This window comes from Nuphar pumila, chromosome 8 (assembly GCF_984573655.1).
Source record: "Nuphar pumila chromosome 8, dmNupPumi1.hap1.1, whole genome shotgun sequence".
Taxonomy (NCBI): Eukaryota; Viridiplantae; Streptophyta; class Magnoliopsida; order Nymphaeales; family Nymphaeaceae; genus Nuphar; species Nuphar pumila.
The window spans coordinates 11227182-11246004 of record NC_143256.1 but is presented as its reverse complement, the minus strand read 5'-3'; the positions used below and the strand labels follow the sequence as shown (position 1 = coordinate 11246004).

General features: G+C 38.4%; 1 protein-coding gene across 1 annotated transcript; it reads right to left on the bottom strand.

The window, feature by feature from the left end:
* Nucleotides 1-2134: 2134 nt before the first annotated feature.
* LOC149829607 (uncharacterized) lies at nt 2135-2576 on the bottom strand. Its single transcript, XM_090015595.1, has one exon. The coding sequence runs from the start codon at nt 2498-2500 to the stop codon at nt 2330-2332; it is 171 nt and encodes a 56-aa protein (XP_089871721.1). The 5' UTR covers nt 2501-2576; the 3' UTR covers nt 2135-2329.
* Nucleotides 2577-18823: the final 16247 nt, after the last annotated feature.

Here is an 18823-nt window from a genome sequence, read left to right as displayed (position 1 = left end):
ATATATATATATATATATATATATATATATATATATAGTAATGGGTAGGTGGGAAATGATACTTGCTAAATAAGGTTTTTAGGGTTTTTTTCATTTTATTTTTAAACTGACAGTATATGTGATCTATGTACTTGAATTTATAGGGATCAGCTGTTGAAGTGTTGATTCCGGTACATTGGGTGGGTTTTTATAAGGTTCAAAAAATTTATAAGGTTTTTATATCAATTTTTTCATGGAAAATACATAATCTAGGTGTGGATTCCTGGTAAATTGACCATGCCCAACACATTTTTAAGGTTGAAACTGCAAAAAAAAAAACACTAAAAGAGCAGAAACAGCCATTTAGCATGCATCATTTAGCACATATTAATTTGGCACACCTCTCTCTCTCTCTCTCATATATATGAGAGAGAGAGAGAGGTGTGCCAAATTAATATGTGCTAAATGATGCATGCTAAATGGCTGTTTCTGCTCTTTTAGTGTTTTTTTTTTTTGCAGTTTATGAGAACTAAAATATGAGAACTAGAATATAGGAACTAGAAATATGAATATTTTCAACCTTTTTTTTTCGCAAATCCAACCATGTGGATTTGCTTGGCATGGTGAATTTGCTAGGAATCAACCATTGGATCATGTATTTTCTATGAAAAAATGTGATTTTTGAATGCTTGAATATTTTTAAAGATTATGAGCTATTGCTTTTAAAACCTTAAAAAAATCAAGTTTATGCATCAAAATTGGATGTTCCAAGAAAGAGTTCTTATAAATTCAAGAATGTACATAACATCCATAAGGTTAGATTCAAGAGAAAATGACAAAAAATCCATGAAAATAGTGGTTCACAATTAGTTCTCATATTTTCAGTTTTCATATATATATATATATATATATATATATATATATATAACAACAACTACGCCTTCATCCCAAAACAATTGGGGTCGGCGAATATATATATATATATATATATAACGTGTTAGGATATTTAATGATTGTTTCTTCAAGGGTGTGTTTGGTTACCCTGGATCTCTAAGGAGAACCGAGGTTTAGTTGATCGAGGCATGGTGCCCATAACTTCATCCAACCTCCTTACGAACGGGTTTTGAGATCCTAGTTTGAGACCAACCCTCCCCCAAAAAAAAAACCTCGGATTAGAGATCTGAGGATCTTGGATCTCTACTTTGAAAACCTCATATCTCTAATCCGAGGTAATCAAATGCACCCTAAGTAGTGATGCAAACAGTTCGGATCTGGTACAGCCAAATTTCAGCTAACTCGGATTAATTTGTATTTTGGCGTTAACAATCTTCTTGAATGATCTTTTTGTTCTCTGCATCAAATTCTATTAGATTTTTAGTGACAAATTACTTGGGTCATAGGGAATCAGTGATAAGATGACCGGGAAGGGAGACCTCAAAATCAAGCCAGGAACTAACAGGCCGCGTGGCGCTTATTTTTCAAACTCAATAATCTCAAACTGTGACAGATCAACAGGGAGATCTCTAGATAACAGGCTGAACGATGTGGACAATGCATCATGCGTCTACAAAGATCTGCCTTTGGGATAAGGCAGGACTTTGTCCGTGACATGACAACAATGACACCTGTCCTAGTGTGGGTTCCACTAATTATTTTATGCGTCCTGATGTTATATTTGATAAGTGGCGGTGTATTGGCGGAGAAACCAGACAAGCAGCTGGCCATTCGGCTTGGCTTAGCTCATGAATTGAATAAACCGGGTCTTGATTAAGGAAGCAAGATCAGACTTGAAATTGATTGGGCTGACCACGTATTCAAACTAAAGGTAGACTTTCAAGGCCCAGTCATGTTGAGTCCCACCAGCTCACATTAACCCTAAGATCCCTATGAACCCTAAGATTCAAGGATGATCAGTTCCTGATTGGGTTACAGCTACCTAGTGTGAAATACTATAAAACAGTCGGAGATTCGGACCTTGACCCGGATCCGAATAACCAAGAGAATTGCAATAGAATTACTATTATATCCCTTCAATCAGAAGCCACATTCATTCCTTGGCCCCAACTCTCTCTCTCTCTCTCTCTCAATGTTCAAACGGAGAAAAAAAGATCAAGGAAAAATGGAGCTATGACATTAAATATTCAATATTCGTATTCAACCACCTAATGCTAATGCCCTCCTCTTTCCTCTACACCTTTCTCCTTCCTCCCAAATCACCCACCTCAACAAAGGGAGGTAAAAAAAAAAAAAGTACAAGACAAAAAATACAAGAGCACCCTCAATTTACATTACAAAGGAAGATATAAGGAACGAGTTGAAAGAAAAAGGAAAACAAAGAGCCTGTTGACGTTTAAGAGGCCAACGTGAGGCGAGGCGGCGAATGAATGAAGGGCAGGCTCCGCAGAATGAGAAGCCTGACTCTCCTAGGGAGCGGCGCTCCATGAAGCAGCTGCTCCACCATCCTCGCAAGCAGCATCGTGTACTCCTCCAGCAACTCCGCAACTATCGCCACCAATATCATCCCCTCTCTCTCTCTGTCTCTCTCTCCAAAACCAAAGCTGCACAACCAAAAAATAAGAAATTCGCAAACCAAAGCAGCACAGGAGTATTATGGATAAAAGACCACAAAGAGAAAAGAAGTCCCAACAGCAACCTTTTATATCACGCCCCCAAATCCAGAAGGGTCAGCAGATACAATGAGGCTGCTGTTCAGTTCACGTTGTAGGTTTGGCTAGAGGTTACCGGTAGGTGGCGGCGCCATACCGGTGGGGCCCAGTGGACTGCCCACCCCACCCCCACTCGAACCTAGGGATGGCAGTGGACCGGGGAAAGCGGGGCCCGCCTCGCTCCGTTTGGAGTGGGGATGAAGGGTATGAAACGGGGATGGAGATGGGGATGAGGATGAAGGTTAAAATCCATACCCATTCGGGGATGGAGCTGACGTACCCATTTCCCCGCCCCGTCCCTGCCATGATCCCCGCCTCATCCCCACCCCGCCCCGTCCCTGCCACTTTTCCCCGCCTCATCCCCGTTTGAACGGGGGATGGAGGACATGAAACGGGGATGAAGGCGGGGGTGGAGGTTAAAATCCATCCCTGCCGAGGATGGAGGCGAGGATGGAGGTTCTAGGGGTGGCAATTTCTGACCCGACCCGCCAACCCGCCTCTTAGGCGGGTTCGGGTTGAGCTTAAGCCAACCCGTTTAATAAACGGGTCGACCCACGTAACTCGGGTCGGGTTGGGGGTATGCCAACCCGCCAACCCGGCTGACCCGTTTAATAAACGGGTTAGGCGGGTGGGTCAACCCACCAACCTGCCAACCCGATCCGTCAACCCGCCAACCCGACCCGCCAACCTGAAAACCCGTTTACCCGACCCAACCCATTTATTAAATGGGTTGGCGGGTCGTGTCGGGTTACCCGTTTATTAAACGGGTCGGGTTCGTGTTTGCCACAGACGACCCGTTTAATAAACGGGTCGGGTTCGGGTTGAGGTATGCTGACACACCAACCTGCCAACCCGACCCACCAACCCGACCCGATTGCCACCCCTAGGAGGTTCTAATCTTGAGGCGGGGCGGGGGTGGAGCCCTTGTCCCCCGCCCCGCCCCACTACCATCCCTACTCGAACCCTGGCAAACCTCCAAGGTGAGCCCAGTTTTGCCATCAGCAGCTATTTTTTTTAAATATCAAAAACGTCATGTTTTAAAAAATTTGGGGCTTTATTTAAACGGAAAATCCGTGATTTAATAGTGTTGTACATTCATATATTGTTTAGTGTGTTTTCATTTTTAGTTCTTTTTACGAGATTTTCCTATTTTCTTTATTTGTTATAATTTGACGATTAAAAAATACGGGAAAATATTCTTACAAAATTGACTTTTTCATCCTTATCCTTTTGTATTGAAAAACAGACAGCTGTCAGTGAGAAAGGCCGTTCTTATCCAAACCGCAAACTTTCCCCTGGCGGTCTCTGCCCCCGGTTTTGTATTGGGGAAGCTTTGGCTTTTTATTCTTTTTTTTTTCTCTCAAGAGAAAAAAGCAATAAACGGTGGGTCTTCCGGTTTCCCCCTTTCATCTCCCTTGGTTTTTCACTTTTCAGATCAACGTATTGCCCCTGTGCCATGGATAAATTCTAGGGGTGTCAACGGATCGGATTTACCCAAATCCGACCCGAACCAAACCTTATAGGGTCCGGGTATGGTGACAAATAATAAGACTCGATTAAGACCCGGCCTCGATTAATATATGGACCCAGGTATAGTTTGTGAAATTTTATACCAGAACCAGATCCGACCCGAGTTTGGACCCACAAATTTTTTATGTAAAAAATGATAGAAAAATATGGTTTTACTGAATATGGTCCGGGTCTGGTTCATGTAGTTCTTATCGGGTCAGGGTATGGTTTTTCTTATAGTGGACCTTATTAGACCCAGATCTGGACCCAATACGGTTTTACTGAGTATGTTTATTAAGTTTTTTTTTTTCTGTCTATAACTTAGGTGTGCAAATGGATTGGATAGGGCCTGCTTATATATGCAAGATATGAATCCGAAAAACTCAAACAGTATTGAGTCCAGATTCGAATCATACTCAATAATGTAGGATTGAATTAGGATCCCAAATATAAATCCTGTATCTGCTGGAAAAAATATTTAAAACAAGCTCTTTAGATGTAAAAGATGTAACGTGGTTGAACTTTAAGCCAATTAAATGCTGATCTGAATCCAATTCGAACACAACAATAAAAAGTTTTTATTAAAAATAGCATACAAAGGGACACGACACGATGGCAAATTGAAGAATCCCTGTGACATAGACTATACCCCATTCTTTTGTTTTTTACCGCAACTTAATAAACAAAAGAAACTCTCTTTTTTTGTTTTCAATATTTTTATTAAAAAAAAAACGTGTTTAAAAGAGAGTCTTTTTTGTTAACGGATCCTGGTTGACGTAGATAACCCGACTCACATTATTGGTCCATCCCTACCTAACAACTTACGAGGGTGGAACCAAGAAATGGTTTATTTTCAAATACCCACCAAACTTTTAATCAAATTAAAAAAAATCTCTCTTGCTTTTCACGATTCACGCCTTTGAAATGACCCTTTTTTTTAGAAGAAACCGCCCTTAAATTTTGTCACCTATTAATAAAATACTTGTCTAATTTTATTGAAATATTATGATACAAAAATAATATAAAGAACATCAAAATAGTGTATATGAACCTCATCGAGAAAAAGGAAAAGATAAATAAGTGGGAAAAAGGAAACAAGACCGGACCCACTATATCGAATACAAGGTGCCATGCGATCAAGCTCACTTCCAAACTGAATCAGATACATATCAAAACCTAATCCAAGAGCCCACATGATCAAGTCCAGACCCGGACCCACTAGGGTGTGACCTACAACCAACTTGTTACGCTCCACTTCATGCAACTCCACAACACTTCACATCAACTTCGTTCAAACGACCCCACCTTAAAAAGACGTCCAGATGATACCTGTACCGGATAGATCTTGGCATCGGGATTTTCTCGGAGAAGCAAAATTCTGCGATAAATTGAAACATTTTTTTTTTTAATCATGAAAAAGCATTAGTAAATACAAAGCATTAAATTAAGTAAATATTTTAAAAAATATAAACCTTTACAAATTTTAAAAGTGGTTGTTGTGGGGGTTAATATCAAGTTAATTATCCTGAATGCTTTAAAAAGAAACGTTGGTTCAAAGTTATCACACTTTTTTTTTTTTTTTGCGATTGCCTCCTTAGAGTTTTTTGGTTCTAATAGAGCGAGAGAGAACTGCATGAGAGTTGATTTCCTCTCTCATCACGTTCTTTACCTTTCCATTTTTTTAATTTGGTAGTTGGGTTTCTAATGACGGTTTTTGACCGTCATTACTGTTAAAGGTTTAATAGTGACGAACTATAACCCGCCACTATTTCCGCAATTTCTTGTAGTGGCGGCTGATCCGATACCAAGTCAAATTCCTGCTAAAGTGTAATCATTCCAGTGGGATTCAAGTGCCAAAGCCAATCCCTTGACATCCCTAACCCATGTGCAATCTTTCATTGGTCTACTTTCCGAGAACACCCTTAATTACTAGTGGCCTTCCATATAAATTTTAATGGCAGTTCAGTTTATTCATGTAATCAATTGGTTCTCTTATCATACACATCTTGGGATGCATTCAATCCAAGTTATGTTTTATTTGTGTCCTTTTAGTTTAGGATTAATTATGTAGCTAGGGCAGGCAAGCAAGACAAGCCACTCATGGTTTGGTTTATGCTTAGTTCTGAAAGGCCTCGTATGAACTCATAAAATAGGCTTTACAAGTCAAACGTGAACAACACATGTTTGTATTGGCTTGGCTCTATATAGGAAAAGTGGTAGCTGCCTGACGCAAATGGATGCACTATGAAAGCGCGATTAAATGGTCTTTTAGCCATATTTTTGAAGTGCCGCTAAAGGTACTGGATCCTTGAAGTGCCGCTAAAGGTCCATTTAACGCAAGGCGTTTGGTGAGTATTGCACATGATGGATGCTCAGCATGCATCCATTTTTTGAAGTGCCGCTAAAGGTACGGGACCCTTGAAGTGCCACTAAAGATCCATTTAACGCAAGGTGTTTAGTGAGTATTGCGCATGATGGATGCTCAGCATGCATCCATTTATGTCTAGCACAAAAGCCGTCAGATAGCTCTCTCTCTCTCTCTCTCTCTCTCTCTCTCTCTCTCTCTCTCTCTCTATATATATATATATATATATATATATATATATATATATAGGGTTGAGTTCTTACCTTTTTCATTACAAGAAAAATGTGTTATGGCGACGGATGCTATCTGTCGTTAATCTGTCATTATACATGTTTACGACGAATTTTACGATGGACTAGCGACGGATATCATCCGTCGCATAACCCTAATCACTAAATTGCGATGAAATTTATCTGTCGTCAATGCGTCGCTATGTTGCAATGGATTAGCGACGGATCATGTATGTCGTGAATTCATCGATAAACCGAGATCGATTTAGTTAAGCGACAGAATTTAATTTGTCGCTATTTTCGTCACTACCATTTATCGACGGATGAATATTCGTCGCTAATTTTCATTGCTAATTAGCGACAGAGTAGCGACGACTTGAATTCCACTGCAAACCGACGACTACCTCAAATTGGCGATGGAACAACAACGAATATTATCCGCTGCTACTCCATCGCTAATTTGTTATAAAAATTTTAAATATTTTTTTTAAAATATTTTGAAAATTGAAAAAAATTCTCGTACAATTCATATATCCTGCTTATAAAAAAATAATACAAATAAAAAATGCATACAAATTAAACAAAAATGCTAAGTTAAGCAAACTTTAACTACCAAGTACAGTCCTTTCAAAGTTATAATTAGTTACAAGTTTGTCAAACAAATTAAACAAAAAAATCTAATCCTTGCCAAGATTTTGGCATCATCCTCTTCATTTTCTCCTTCATGCCTCCATCAGTTCTTCTACGCTGATCATTTCCATCATCCTACAAAAGAGAACCAAAATGTTAGTATTTGTAAACAAAACATAATGAAATAAATTATATGCAATCCATCTAATCTAATGCAACAAAGTAAATGATTGAATGACAAATAGACTAGTAATAAATTGAAGGACATTAACAAAATTATAAGAAAAAATTATAGCAACTCAATCATGCATACCTGACGGGTACTTGAGCTCATGTTGAATGCAGATGAAGTTCTACTTTCCTGAAAAGAGTTGTACAACTCATTACGGACAAGGTTATGAATGACTTTATTTAAAAAGTGTTGCATTTTGTCCTCAAGACGTTGATAAACACCATCTCAAGACACAACAGGGTCAATAGGACGTTGGGAGTTGATGCTGGTGGGAGAACTCTGTGAGCCCGGGCTGCAGGAGGCAACAACTGGTGTGGTGTTCATGTTACTCTCAAACCCAAACACACGACCCTCTTTTGGTTCACCTATAGCAGTCACCCATGTTGCATGATTAAAAGACAGATGCTGAGTTGAATCATCACCATATTGTTGTATCATTTGTTGCTCGTATGACTCCTACAAAATAAAAATTAAAATATGAATTAATAATTAAGAATTATAATGTTTATGATAACATAATTCAAAGTAACTTGTATATTACAATGTTTATTAATATAATAAATACATACCGTTGTCGTTCTCCCCTTCTCTGATACATAATCTCCCATGCTCTTACGTTTATGTGTTTCAACAAACACATCCTTGTAAGGCATAATGCTTCATTTTTCTGCTTTCTGCAATGTGACATGATATAAAAAATTGATTAATAAGTATGCAGAAATACTCACAAATTTGACAATATATATATATATATATATATATATATATATATATATATATATATATATATATATATATATATATTGATGACTTACCATTTTCTTCTGGTGGCTCCCAAAAGTCCTAGATCCACCTGTGTGTAGATGCACATCGGGCATCGCTGATCGGTTTTGTGCAGCCTTTGCTGAGCAGTTTCGAAAATCATTGCTCACCCACTTGTCACACATGCCCTCCCAATAATCTCTTCTGACAGTAGCAGGCCCATGGCCCTTCCACTGCAGTGGATCATCTATTCCATCAGATGCTTTTTTTGTTGCAGTCTTCATATTATGCAGCATGTCGGCAAATCGATTAGCAGCCACCTTCTGCCATACTACCCTCGCGTCATTCTCCTTGTTTGCACTCACAAAGCGATGGGAGACCTATAAATATTTTCAGAACATTAGCACATATTTCAATAAAACAGTGCTTGTTATGATAAATGATTGCATACCATGAATGAGAAAATTAAGTTGTCCAACACCTCTCTTGGGTACTCTTTTCATTGCGCTACCAGTCCTAGAAGATGATGCAGTAATGACTTCGTAATTCCTCATATTACTTCTTGTTGCTCAAACCTTGCACTACACATGAAAAGATACACATTAACAATCGACTACCAATATACATTTTTTATAAGTTAAATATTGAATAAGTGACAATGAAATACTTACGGTCGACTATCGATATGTCGTGGGTCACACGGAGAAGGCCTTGCATCTGGTGTATGTGGGTCATGTGTAGGCGAAACAGCACCTACAGAATAATGAGTTAGAAATTCATATAATGTAAATTTCAACTAATCAAATATATAATTATTTAAATGATATACCTATCGAAGGAGCCCGTGAAGATGAACGCTCAGACTGGCTACTACTGGGTGCTCGACGACGGTGTCCTCCATGAACCATATTCTAACAAATTAAAATATACTGGCAATACATTCAAACATTGCAATACATTTCAATATATTCAAATCATTCTAATCATTCAAATCAAATTGAGAAAACCTTTATGCAAGACATTCAATAATTGAACACATTTCAATATATTCAAATCAATACAATACATTTCAATACATTCAAATCATTCATATGAAATTGAAAAAAACTTCATGCAAGACATTCAAACATTGCAACACATTTCAATATATTCAAATCAATACAATACATTTTCATATATTCAAATCATTCAGATCATTCATATGAAATTGAAAAAAACTTCATGCAAGATATTCAAACATTGCAACACATTTCAATATATTCAAATGAATACAATATATTTCAATACATTCATATCATTTTAATTATTTAGATCAAATTGAAAAAACCTTCATGCAAGACATTCAAACATTGCAATACATTTCAATATATTCAAATCATTCTAATCATTCAGATCATTCATATCAAATTGAAAAAAGCTTCATTCAAGACATTCAAACATTGCAACACTTTTCAATATATTCAAATCAATACAATACATTTCAATACATTCAAATCATTCATATGAAATTGAAAAAAACTTCATGCAAGACATTCAAACATTGCAACACATTTCAATATATTCAAATCATTCTAATCATTCAGATCATTCATATCAAATTGAAAAAAGCTTCATTCAAGACATTCAAACATTGCAACACTTTTCAATATATTCAAATCAATACAATACATTTCAATACGTTCAAATCATTCATATGAAATTGAAAAAAACTTCATGCAAGACATTCAAACATTGCAACACATTTCAATATATTCAAATCAATACAATATATTTTCATAAATTCAAATCATTCTAATCATTTAGATCATTCAGATCAAATTGTATTACTAGTTGTATTTCACTAGCTTGTGAATGACTCATCATCACTTGTCTGACTTTCATAGTCTTCTTCCTCCTCCTCCTCCTCCTCCTCGTCATCATCTTCTTCTTCTTCATTTAGCGTTCATCCACTTCGTATATCATTTGGATCACATTTTTTCATGCATGTGCCATCAGCCAATGGAGATATGACATGCATACCATGTGCGACATTGTGATCATAAGAGAAGTCATACATATCATCTGATTGGTAGTATTCATCCTCTTCATCAATCTTGTCTTCCTATAATTGATCATACTCGGGGTATAGTTTAGACTTCGCCTTACAAACTGCCCACCATTCATTTCTATCTGACTTTCTTGTAGTCGGATATGATGTATATTACACTTGTTGAGCTTGTGAGGCTAATATGAATGGTTCATATGTTCCAAACTTGACTTACCATTTACCTCCACAATGCCTGAGACTTTGTCGACTCTAGTTGTTGTGGGATCAAACCATTGGCACTTGAATAAAGTTAACATGTTATTTGTTCCTAAGTAAGTCAACTCCATTATTTCTTCAATAACATCGTAGTAGTCATATTCATTTTCACCATAGCTGCTACCCTTTACGCACACGCCACTATTCATCGTTGACTTGTTGACACCGTAGTATTTTGTATGAAAACGATAACCATTTACGATGTACCCGTTGTAACACTGCACAACTTTAGACGGACCATTCTGTAAATCACATATTTTTTTATCTTTAATATCACCATGGTGGACCTACAAGTACAAACAAGGACTATGATCATGACAAGTATCTTATTGTTGTATAAAGGGAAAAATGTATACAATCGTCCTTACCAACTCTTTCAACCATGGCACGAATTTATTTTCACATTCTTTCTGTACTCTGCATCAGTGAGTTGTGAAAGTTTTCTTCGCAATTTCAGATCAAATCATCTACACTTAACATAAACGTATTTTACCGAACCATGTACACACGTATAGAACTTAATGTTACGTATTAACTGTACTTACTTAATGTATGGGGTGACAAATACTCTTCTTAAAATCTTTATGCCAGACAACCTTGTTGGTGGACCTTCCATTTCAGTTGTGCCTGCTCGAAACACATTCTTTTGTCGTCGGAGCGGATGATCGTTGGGTAGAAATTGACGGTGACAATCAAACCAGCACGGCTTCCTTCCAAGCGTCAATCTAAACGATTTTGTATTTGCCATGCAGTACGGACATGCTAACCTCCCATATGTGCTCTAACCAGATAACATATCATATGCAAGAAAGTCACTGATTGTCCATAGAACAGCAGCCTTCATATTGAAGTTTTATTTTTTGTGGGCATCGTACGTCAGAACACCATCATCCTACAGTATTTTCAGTTCATCAATCAATGGTCTCAAATATACATCAAGATTTTGGCCGAGAGACGTCGGACCAAGGATCAATAGAGACAAGAAAAGATTTTGACGCTTCATATACAAGCTTGGAGGAAGGTTGTATGGGGTGACAAATACTGGCCAACACGAGTATGGGGTTGATCTACCCCTAAATGGATTAAATTCATCTGTACATAAACCTAACCTAACATTTTAGTAGTTGAAGAACTGCAGACAGGATAGTGTGACTCTCGCAACCATTCCACAGTGGTTTATCAGCATCTCTAAGTAAGTCATAGAATGTACTAGCTGCATCGTTTGTTGCTTCTTCATCTACCCCAGCTGGTGCATCACTATATCTCAAAGCAGAGCCCATTTTCGGTCCTGCAACATCAAATATGAGGTCCACATATGAATTATTGTGCACCACATCCACCCTTGCATCATAATTATTCCAAAATTCTTCACCATGAAGCATCCAATTTTGATAACCACTAATAAAACCCTTCCTGTATCGGTGATGTCTAACGTCATGAGGTTCAACAAATCGACTGTTCTTACACATTGTGCAGGGGCATCTGATCCGACCGGTAGGATCCATTGTACTGACACTTGCCGTTGCGAATTCAATAAAACTGTCAACACCATCCATATATTCATGTGACACCTCATTATCAACTATCCTACAATACATCCATTCACGGTTTGCAGCCATTTTGTCCTAAAATATTATAGATATTTTCACCACTAGTTAAAAGAAAATCTTAATAATGTTATGATGACACAAATATATTCATTTGAACAAAAAATTCATGATATAATTTCACATAGAAGGCATAATCTAATGGAAAATAACTTCATACAAGCATGGATACAGAAACATCAAACAATGCAATACATTCAACTCATTCATATCAAAACAATATCAAACATGTACGTGCAACAAATACACTTCAATATCTCGCTAACTACTACCATGCCTAGCATGGAATTCGTACTCTAAAAATAAGAATACTTCTATTCTCATACATAAAAGTCATGCTCAGCATGATCTCCAAACTCCATCAGATATCCACAACTAAGTGAGTGTGTGAACAAAAAAGTGTTGCATGTAATAAATTAAATAACATGTGATGTGCTTGCATCACTTACTCACCTCGGGTATTTACCCGATTTGAATTGTTTTTCACCGGAAATCCTTTACAAGCACAGTGCTCAGAGCTCCTTATATTTACTGAAAACAGTAAAACCTGCTGAAAATCACACCAGAAACTTAGTTGAATGCTAAAATAGATTAAAACCAAACAAAACAAAATTTGAGGCACCCTCCTGCCTGTTAAAAACACACAGAGATAGGGGGCTTTGCCCCTTGCCTGTCAAAAAACCCGAGCGGCAAGGGTCGAGGCCTGTGGAGACTGTAGGAGGCAGGGCCTCGCCCTCCCTGTCAGAAATCAAGGGAAGGGCAAGGACCTTGCCTTATAAAGGAGAGGGTGGCAAAGGCAGGGGGCGAACCTCTGCCTTCCAAAAAACGAGGCGGCAGAGGCAAAGCCCCTGCCTGACCAAGAGGAAAGAGGCAGAAGGCTACCAGAAATCCAAAGGCGGCAGGGGGGCTCACCTCTGCATGCATAAGGAAAATAGAGGCAGGGGCGAGGCCCCTACCAGAAAAATCCAGAGGTGGCAGGGAGGATCGCCCCTGCCAGATGAGGAAAAAACATGGGTAGGGACAGGGCCCATGCCAGACATCCCAAGGTGGCAGGGGTTCTCACCCCTGCTTGTTTGGTAAATAAGGGGGGCAGAGGCTTCGCCCCTGCCAAAAACTGCAAAGGCACCAGGGGCATTGCCCCTACCTGCCAAAAAAAATAGCGATAGACAGGGGCTCTGCCCTTGCTTACCATAAAAATGAGAGGGGCAGGAGCATCGCCCCTGCTAAAAAATAAGGCGATAGGGGGGAAGCCCCTGCCTGATAGAGAGGAAAGAGGCAGGAGGCAGGAGGGCTCGGCCCTGCTTGACTAAAAAGAAAGGCGGCAGGGGCGATGCCTCTGCCGGTCTGCTAAAAACGACAGGCGACAGGAGCGACACCCCTGCCGAAACAAGAGGAAGGGCGAGAAGGAGATGAAGAAGAAGAAGAAGAGGACTGGGGGAGTGAGTTACCTGAGAGATTGGGGGGCGGTCGCCGGTAGCCAGAGAGAGGGATGGGGCGGTAGCCGGAGGGTGTGAAAGGGGCGGTCGGCGGTAGCCGAAGGGCGTGAGGGGGGCGGTCACCGGTAGCCGGAGAGAGGGACGGGGCGGTAGCCGGAGGGCGTGAAAGGGGCGGTCACCGGTAGCTGGACAGAGGGAGGGGGCAGTAGCCGGAGAGAGGACGGAAAGCAGTGCGGGTGAGAGAGAGAGAGAGAGTGGCACGGGTGAGAGTCAAAAAAAATTTTGATTTCGTGCCCTAGGGGGATTTACATCGACAGTTAGCGACGGACGTTTGCGACGGAATTTTTCCATCGCAAACTCCGTCGCTAACTAGCGATGGACGTTTGCGACGGAATTTTTCCATCGCAAACTCCGTCGCTAGCTAGCGATGGAGTTATTTCGTCGTTATATCTGTCACTAAGTGTGTGAGGTTTTGCGACATAAAATTTTCGTCGCTACTTAGCGATGGAGTTGACGACAGATGTTTGTCCATCGCTAATTTCGTAAATATTTACGAACTTAGTGACGGATGTTTTTCTCTCGCTAATCCATCACAACTTTGCGACGGAAAAATTACGTCGCAAAAGTCCATCACTATTTCACATTTTTCTTGTAGTGTGTGTTAAGTCACCATTAGTACTACCAAAAAACATAGTTTTTTGTTAGGTTACCATTAGTACCACCAAAAACCATAGTTTTAAGTATTTTATGCTAGATCTGAACCATTAGATGTGTTTTATCTTTGTTTATTCAATAGAAAACATGTTTTTGATTAAGCATCTTTATACTTATATGTGTATTTTAAAGGTAAAAAAATCAATGGTTGATATTGTACTAAAATTTTATGATAAATAAACAATGATAAACACATTTAATGGTTTAGATCTGAGGTAAAACACCTAAAACTATGATTTTTGAAGGGTCTTAACGGTGACCTAACGAAAAAAAAAAGGCAGCACAATTCCCATTTTCACATATATATCGTAATGGGTCTGTGCTAAACCCATTTGGTGCTAAACTGAGTGCTAAATGGGTTTTTCAGCTTCTCCAGTGCTTTTTATGCTGTTCCAGCCCTATAAATGTGTTGGGCATGATCGATTTATTAAGAATCCACACATGGATCATGTGTTTTCGACCAAAAAAATGATGTTTGGAGCCTTAAAATTTTATAAAGATTTTAGACCGTTGATTTTTTGAACTTTATAAAAACCCGCCCATGTGTAAGAGCTGATGTACTTGATTTTATAGGGATCAGCTCTTGAAGCGTTTGATTTTATAAAGTCCAAAATCTTTGTAAATTTTTTAGGCTCCAAACATCATTTTTTTCATGGAAAACACATGATTCATGTCTGGATTCTCAGTAAATCGACCATGCCCAACACATTTATATGGCCCGAACCGCATAAAAAGCATCAAAAAAGCTGAAAAATTATTTAGCATGCGGTTTAGCACCAAATGGGTTTAGCATGAACCCATTTCTCTCTCTATATATATATAGAGAGAGAGAGAGACATTTTACCATGCACAACCACTCAGCTTTGTCTGCGTGAATAAGTCTCCATGTAGTAGTGCAGAATCTGATACGTGCACCACAAAATTGATATCAATCAATGTTGTCAGGATCAGTATCGGCCCTGAATCGTTGGGCCACAGATTCAGCTGTATCAACCGATATATACCGATACTCAATTGAATCATATCGGTTAAAAAATAATGATAAACTATTACATATCAATCATAATGTGACATGTGTCAAAACTATTAAATTAATAATAAAATTTTAATTTTTAGTATTTTTGCATTTATTTAAAAGTAGCTGATTCAGGGGTGAAGCGTATCATTTTTTTGGTGATAGGCATGGATACTGATAACATTGATATCATATCTAATTATTTTATATATTTGAGTTATATATGGATTATTATGGTGATCATTTACTTTAGAAAATGCTTTGAATTAATTTTTGTAATATTTAAATATATTTCATGCAAAGATCAAAATTGCACCAAAATGTAATTATTAAAAAGAAAGCCTTGTACACCCAAAATGTTAGATTAAAAGCATGATCTATACTAAAATAAACAATGTTAAGATCATTCATACATTCCGATCTACTTGAAAATACATGATGAGGTGAGATTGAACAATGCTAAGCCCTCGTGCATTTTCAAATCAATTGGATTGTGTGGGTTGATTTAGCATTTTTTATTTATTGATAAGCTATCAAAATGAAAGACTGTTTTCCCCCTCTCCTCTATGGACGCCTATCCCCTTTTCCTCATTTGATTTTTTTTTCAAACTTTATTGTATTTTATTTTTGTTGAGCTATACACACAATCCACTCCTAAATTCGTGAAGGATGGGAGGGAAAATAGCTAACTTCAACTTCCCATTCTTTTTTTTTTTCTTATCTTGAGATACATAGAGAAAATGTGTGGTAGTTACCAATTATCTTTTTAAAGAAATCATAGTATTGAGATACAAAAAGCTGTGTGCAACGGGGGATTTGAACCCGGGTCCTTCCCTATAGAGGCAATGAACCTCTCCACTGTACTATATTTTATTTTATTACAAATAAAGTCTTTATTTTATTTATACACGTGTAAGCTTTATGCGCTCTGTCAAAAAGCATACCACATTTCTTCATTAAGTCGTGGACATGGGTGTGGTGGGATTTGAACTTGCGTCAAACCCCCAAGAGGCAACGAACCTCTCTACAACACTTCACATTTTGTTGCACGTTTTGTCCAATTTAATTTAAATAAACTCTTATTTAGGTTTTTCGCTAATGACCTCAAATTTTTGGATTTTGAGTTCCTGAATATTACACATCTATGGAATCCGTTAATTGGCTTTCGGATCTTGAGTTGGGGTTATAAAATATTTGGATCCATTAAGATCCAATTGAATTCCAATTGGGTTTCGAATCTATCTAGGATCTGAATCCACTCGCTATATTCGAATCCAATTACTGGATCCATATGATCTTGTTTGGATCTAAGATCCATTCAGACCAAATTCATTCAAAAAATATGATATTATCATATTTATTTTGAAAAATTTCACCTCTATTTATTTCAATAATTCTAAAAAAAAATTTGAATTTTACATCTGCGGTGCACGTAGGCGGCGCAGAAATAAAGATAGCATATTTTGAGATCCTGTCCACCACTACAAAGATTGAGCCAAATTCGTTGACGATCGAAAGTGCTAAGATGAAGTCCATGGAGATGCTCTGTCACAAATGGTTGTCGATCAGCAGGCTAAAGATCCCCAGGTTTTTTATTGTTGGACTTGCCTTGCTGACAGATGAGGCAAGTCCTCACATATTTCTCAATGTCATTGTGCATATGATGCCAATAGTAAGCCCTTTCGATGAGAGCAAGAGTGTAGTATTGGTCATTGTGTCCAACCCACTTGGTATCATGGCACTCTTTGATGAGCATCTTTCATAGTGAGTTCCAGTTGGGGACGAAGACTCACCCCTTCATCAAGAGTAGGCCATCTTCAAAGGTGTACTTTGTTGTTTTATCAGCCTTGGTCAAGTCATGCAGCTGAAGAACCATAGGGTCATAGCACATCCCCTCACAAATTCGATCAAGGAGGTCGTTATTTAGTTGAACATGAGAGAGCTCTCCTTCACTCAGGACCGCTAGCTTGGCCTTGGTGCTGAGTGTATCGATGACATAGTTGGTATTCTTTGAATTATAGAGTAACATCATGTCAAACTCGACAAGGAACTCTTGCCATCGCGCTGGTTTGGGACTCAACTTTTTTTTAGTCTAAAAACAGTTTGTGGACACATTTTCCGTGTAGATAAAAAAAGGTGATCCCAACAAATAGTGACATCATACCTTGAGGCAGTGGACTATGGCAGTCATTTCTCGCTCATGCACGAAATAGCGCCGCTCTGTGTCATTCAATTTTCTGCTCTCGAATGCAATGAGGTGGCCCTTCTACATAAGAACACCCCCAATGGCAAAATTTAAGGCGTCAGTGTGCACATCAAATGGTTTGGAGTGGCCTGACAATCAAAAAATTGGCTCGCTTATGACAATCACCTTAAGCTTGTCAAAGGGTCTAGTAATCTACTGTCCAGACATACTTCTAATTCTTTCTAGTAAGATCGATAAGCAGAGCGGCCAAGAGCAAGTACCCCAAAATGAAGTGTCAATAATAGTTGGCCAAACCAAGAAAAGACCAAAGATTATGAATCTTGGCGGGGGGGGGGGGGGGGGGTCCCAGTCTTGAATGACTTGAATCTTTTGAAGGTCCATGCTTATCCAATGCCAACGAAATACCCCAAGAACAGAATATCTTATGTGTCGAACATGCACTTCTCCTTTTCACATACAAGTCATTGTCTCGTAAAAGCTTAAAGTCAAAGCACAGATGTTCAATATGCTCTTCCTTCTTGACTATTGTAGATAACAATATTGTTGAGGTAGACGATCACAAACTTATCCAAGTATAGATAAAAGAGGTTATTCATCAATGTTGAGAAAGTAGTTGGCATATTGGTTAAGCCAAAAGGCATTACCAAGAATTCGTTCACGCAAGTCATCTTTGGTTCGTCACCTTCGACAATTATTAACAAAGCAAATGAAATTCAAAACATACATTATTATCTTGAAAAAATAAACAAATTTCTAGTAATCTTAGGTACGTGTGGCACCTTATGTAAAAAAAAAATTTGAAGTAGATAATTGAGATGAACCAAAATGAAGGATACACAAACTTGAGCCATTGCCTATCTTAAGATAATCTATGACTTGATATTCATATTTAAAGGTTAGATTATTCAGGTCGTTAGTCACATGGTGAATTGCACCTGAACTTAGATACCAACTTTCATCACAACATTACTGAAAATTAAATCCCTAATTTTCAGTAATGTTGCCCAACCTTGTCATGCTTGGCAGATAACATTAAATCCCTAATTTCCTTCTTGACATGGAGCATTATCACTGCGAAGGCTGAAAATTAGAATGACATTGAGATCATCCATACCCACGAACTTGGGACCTACCTTGGTATCCTCTTCTATTATGTCTGATCCAAGTATC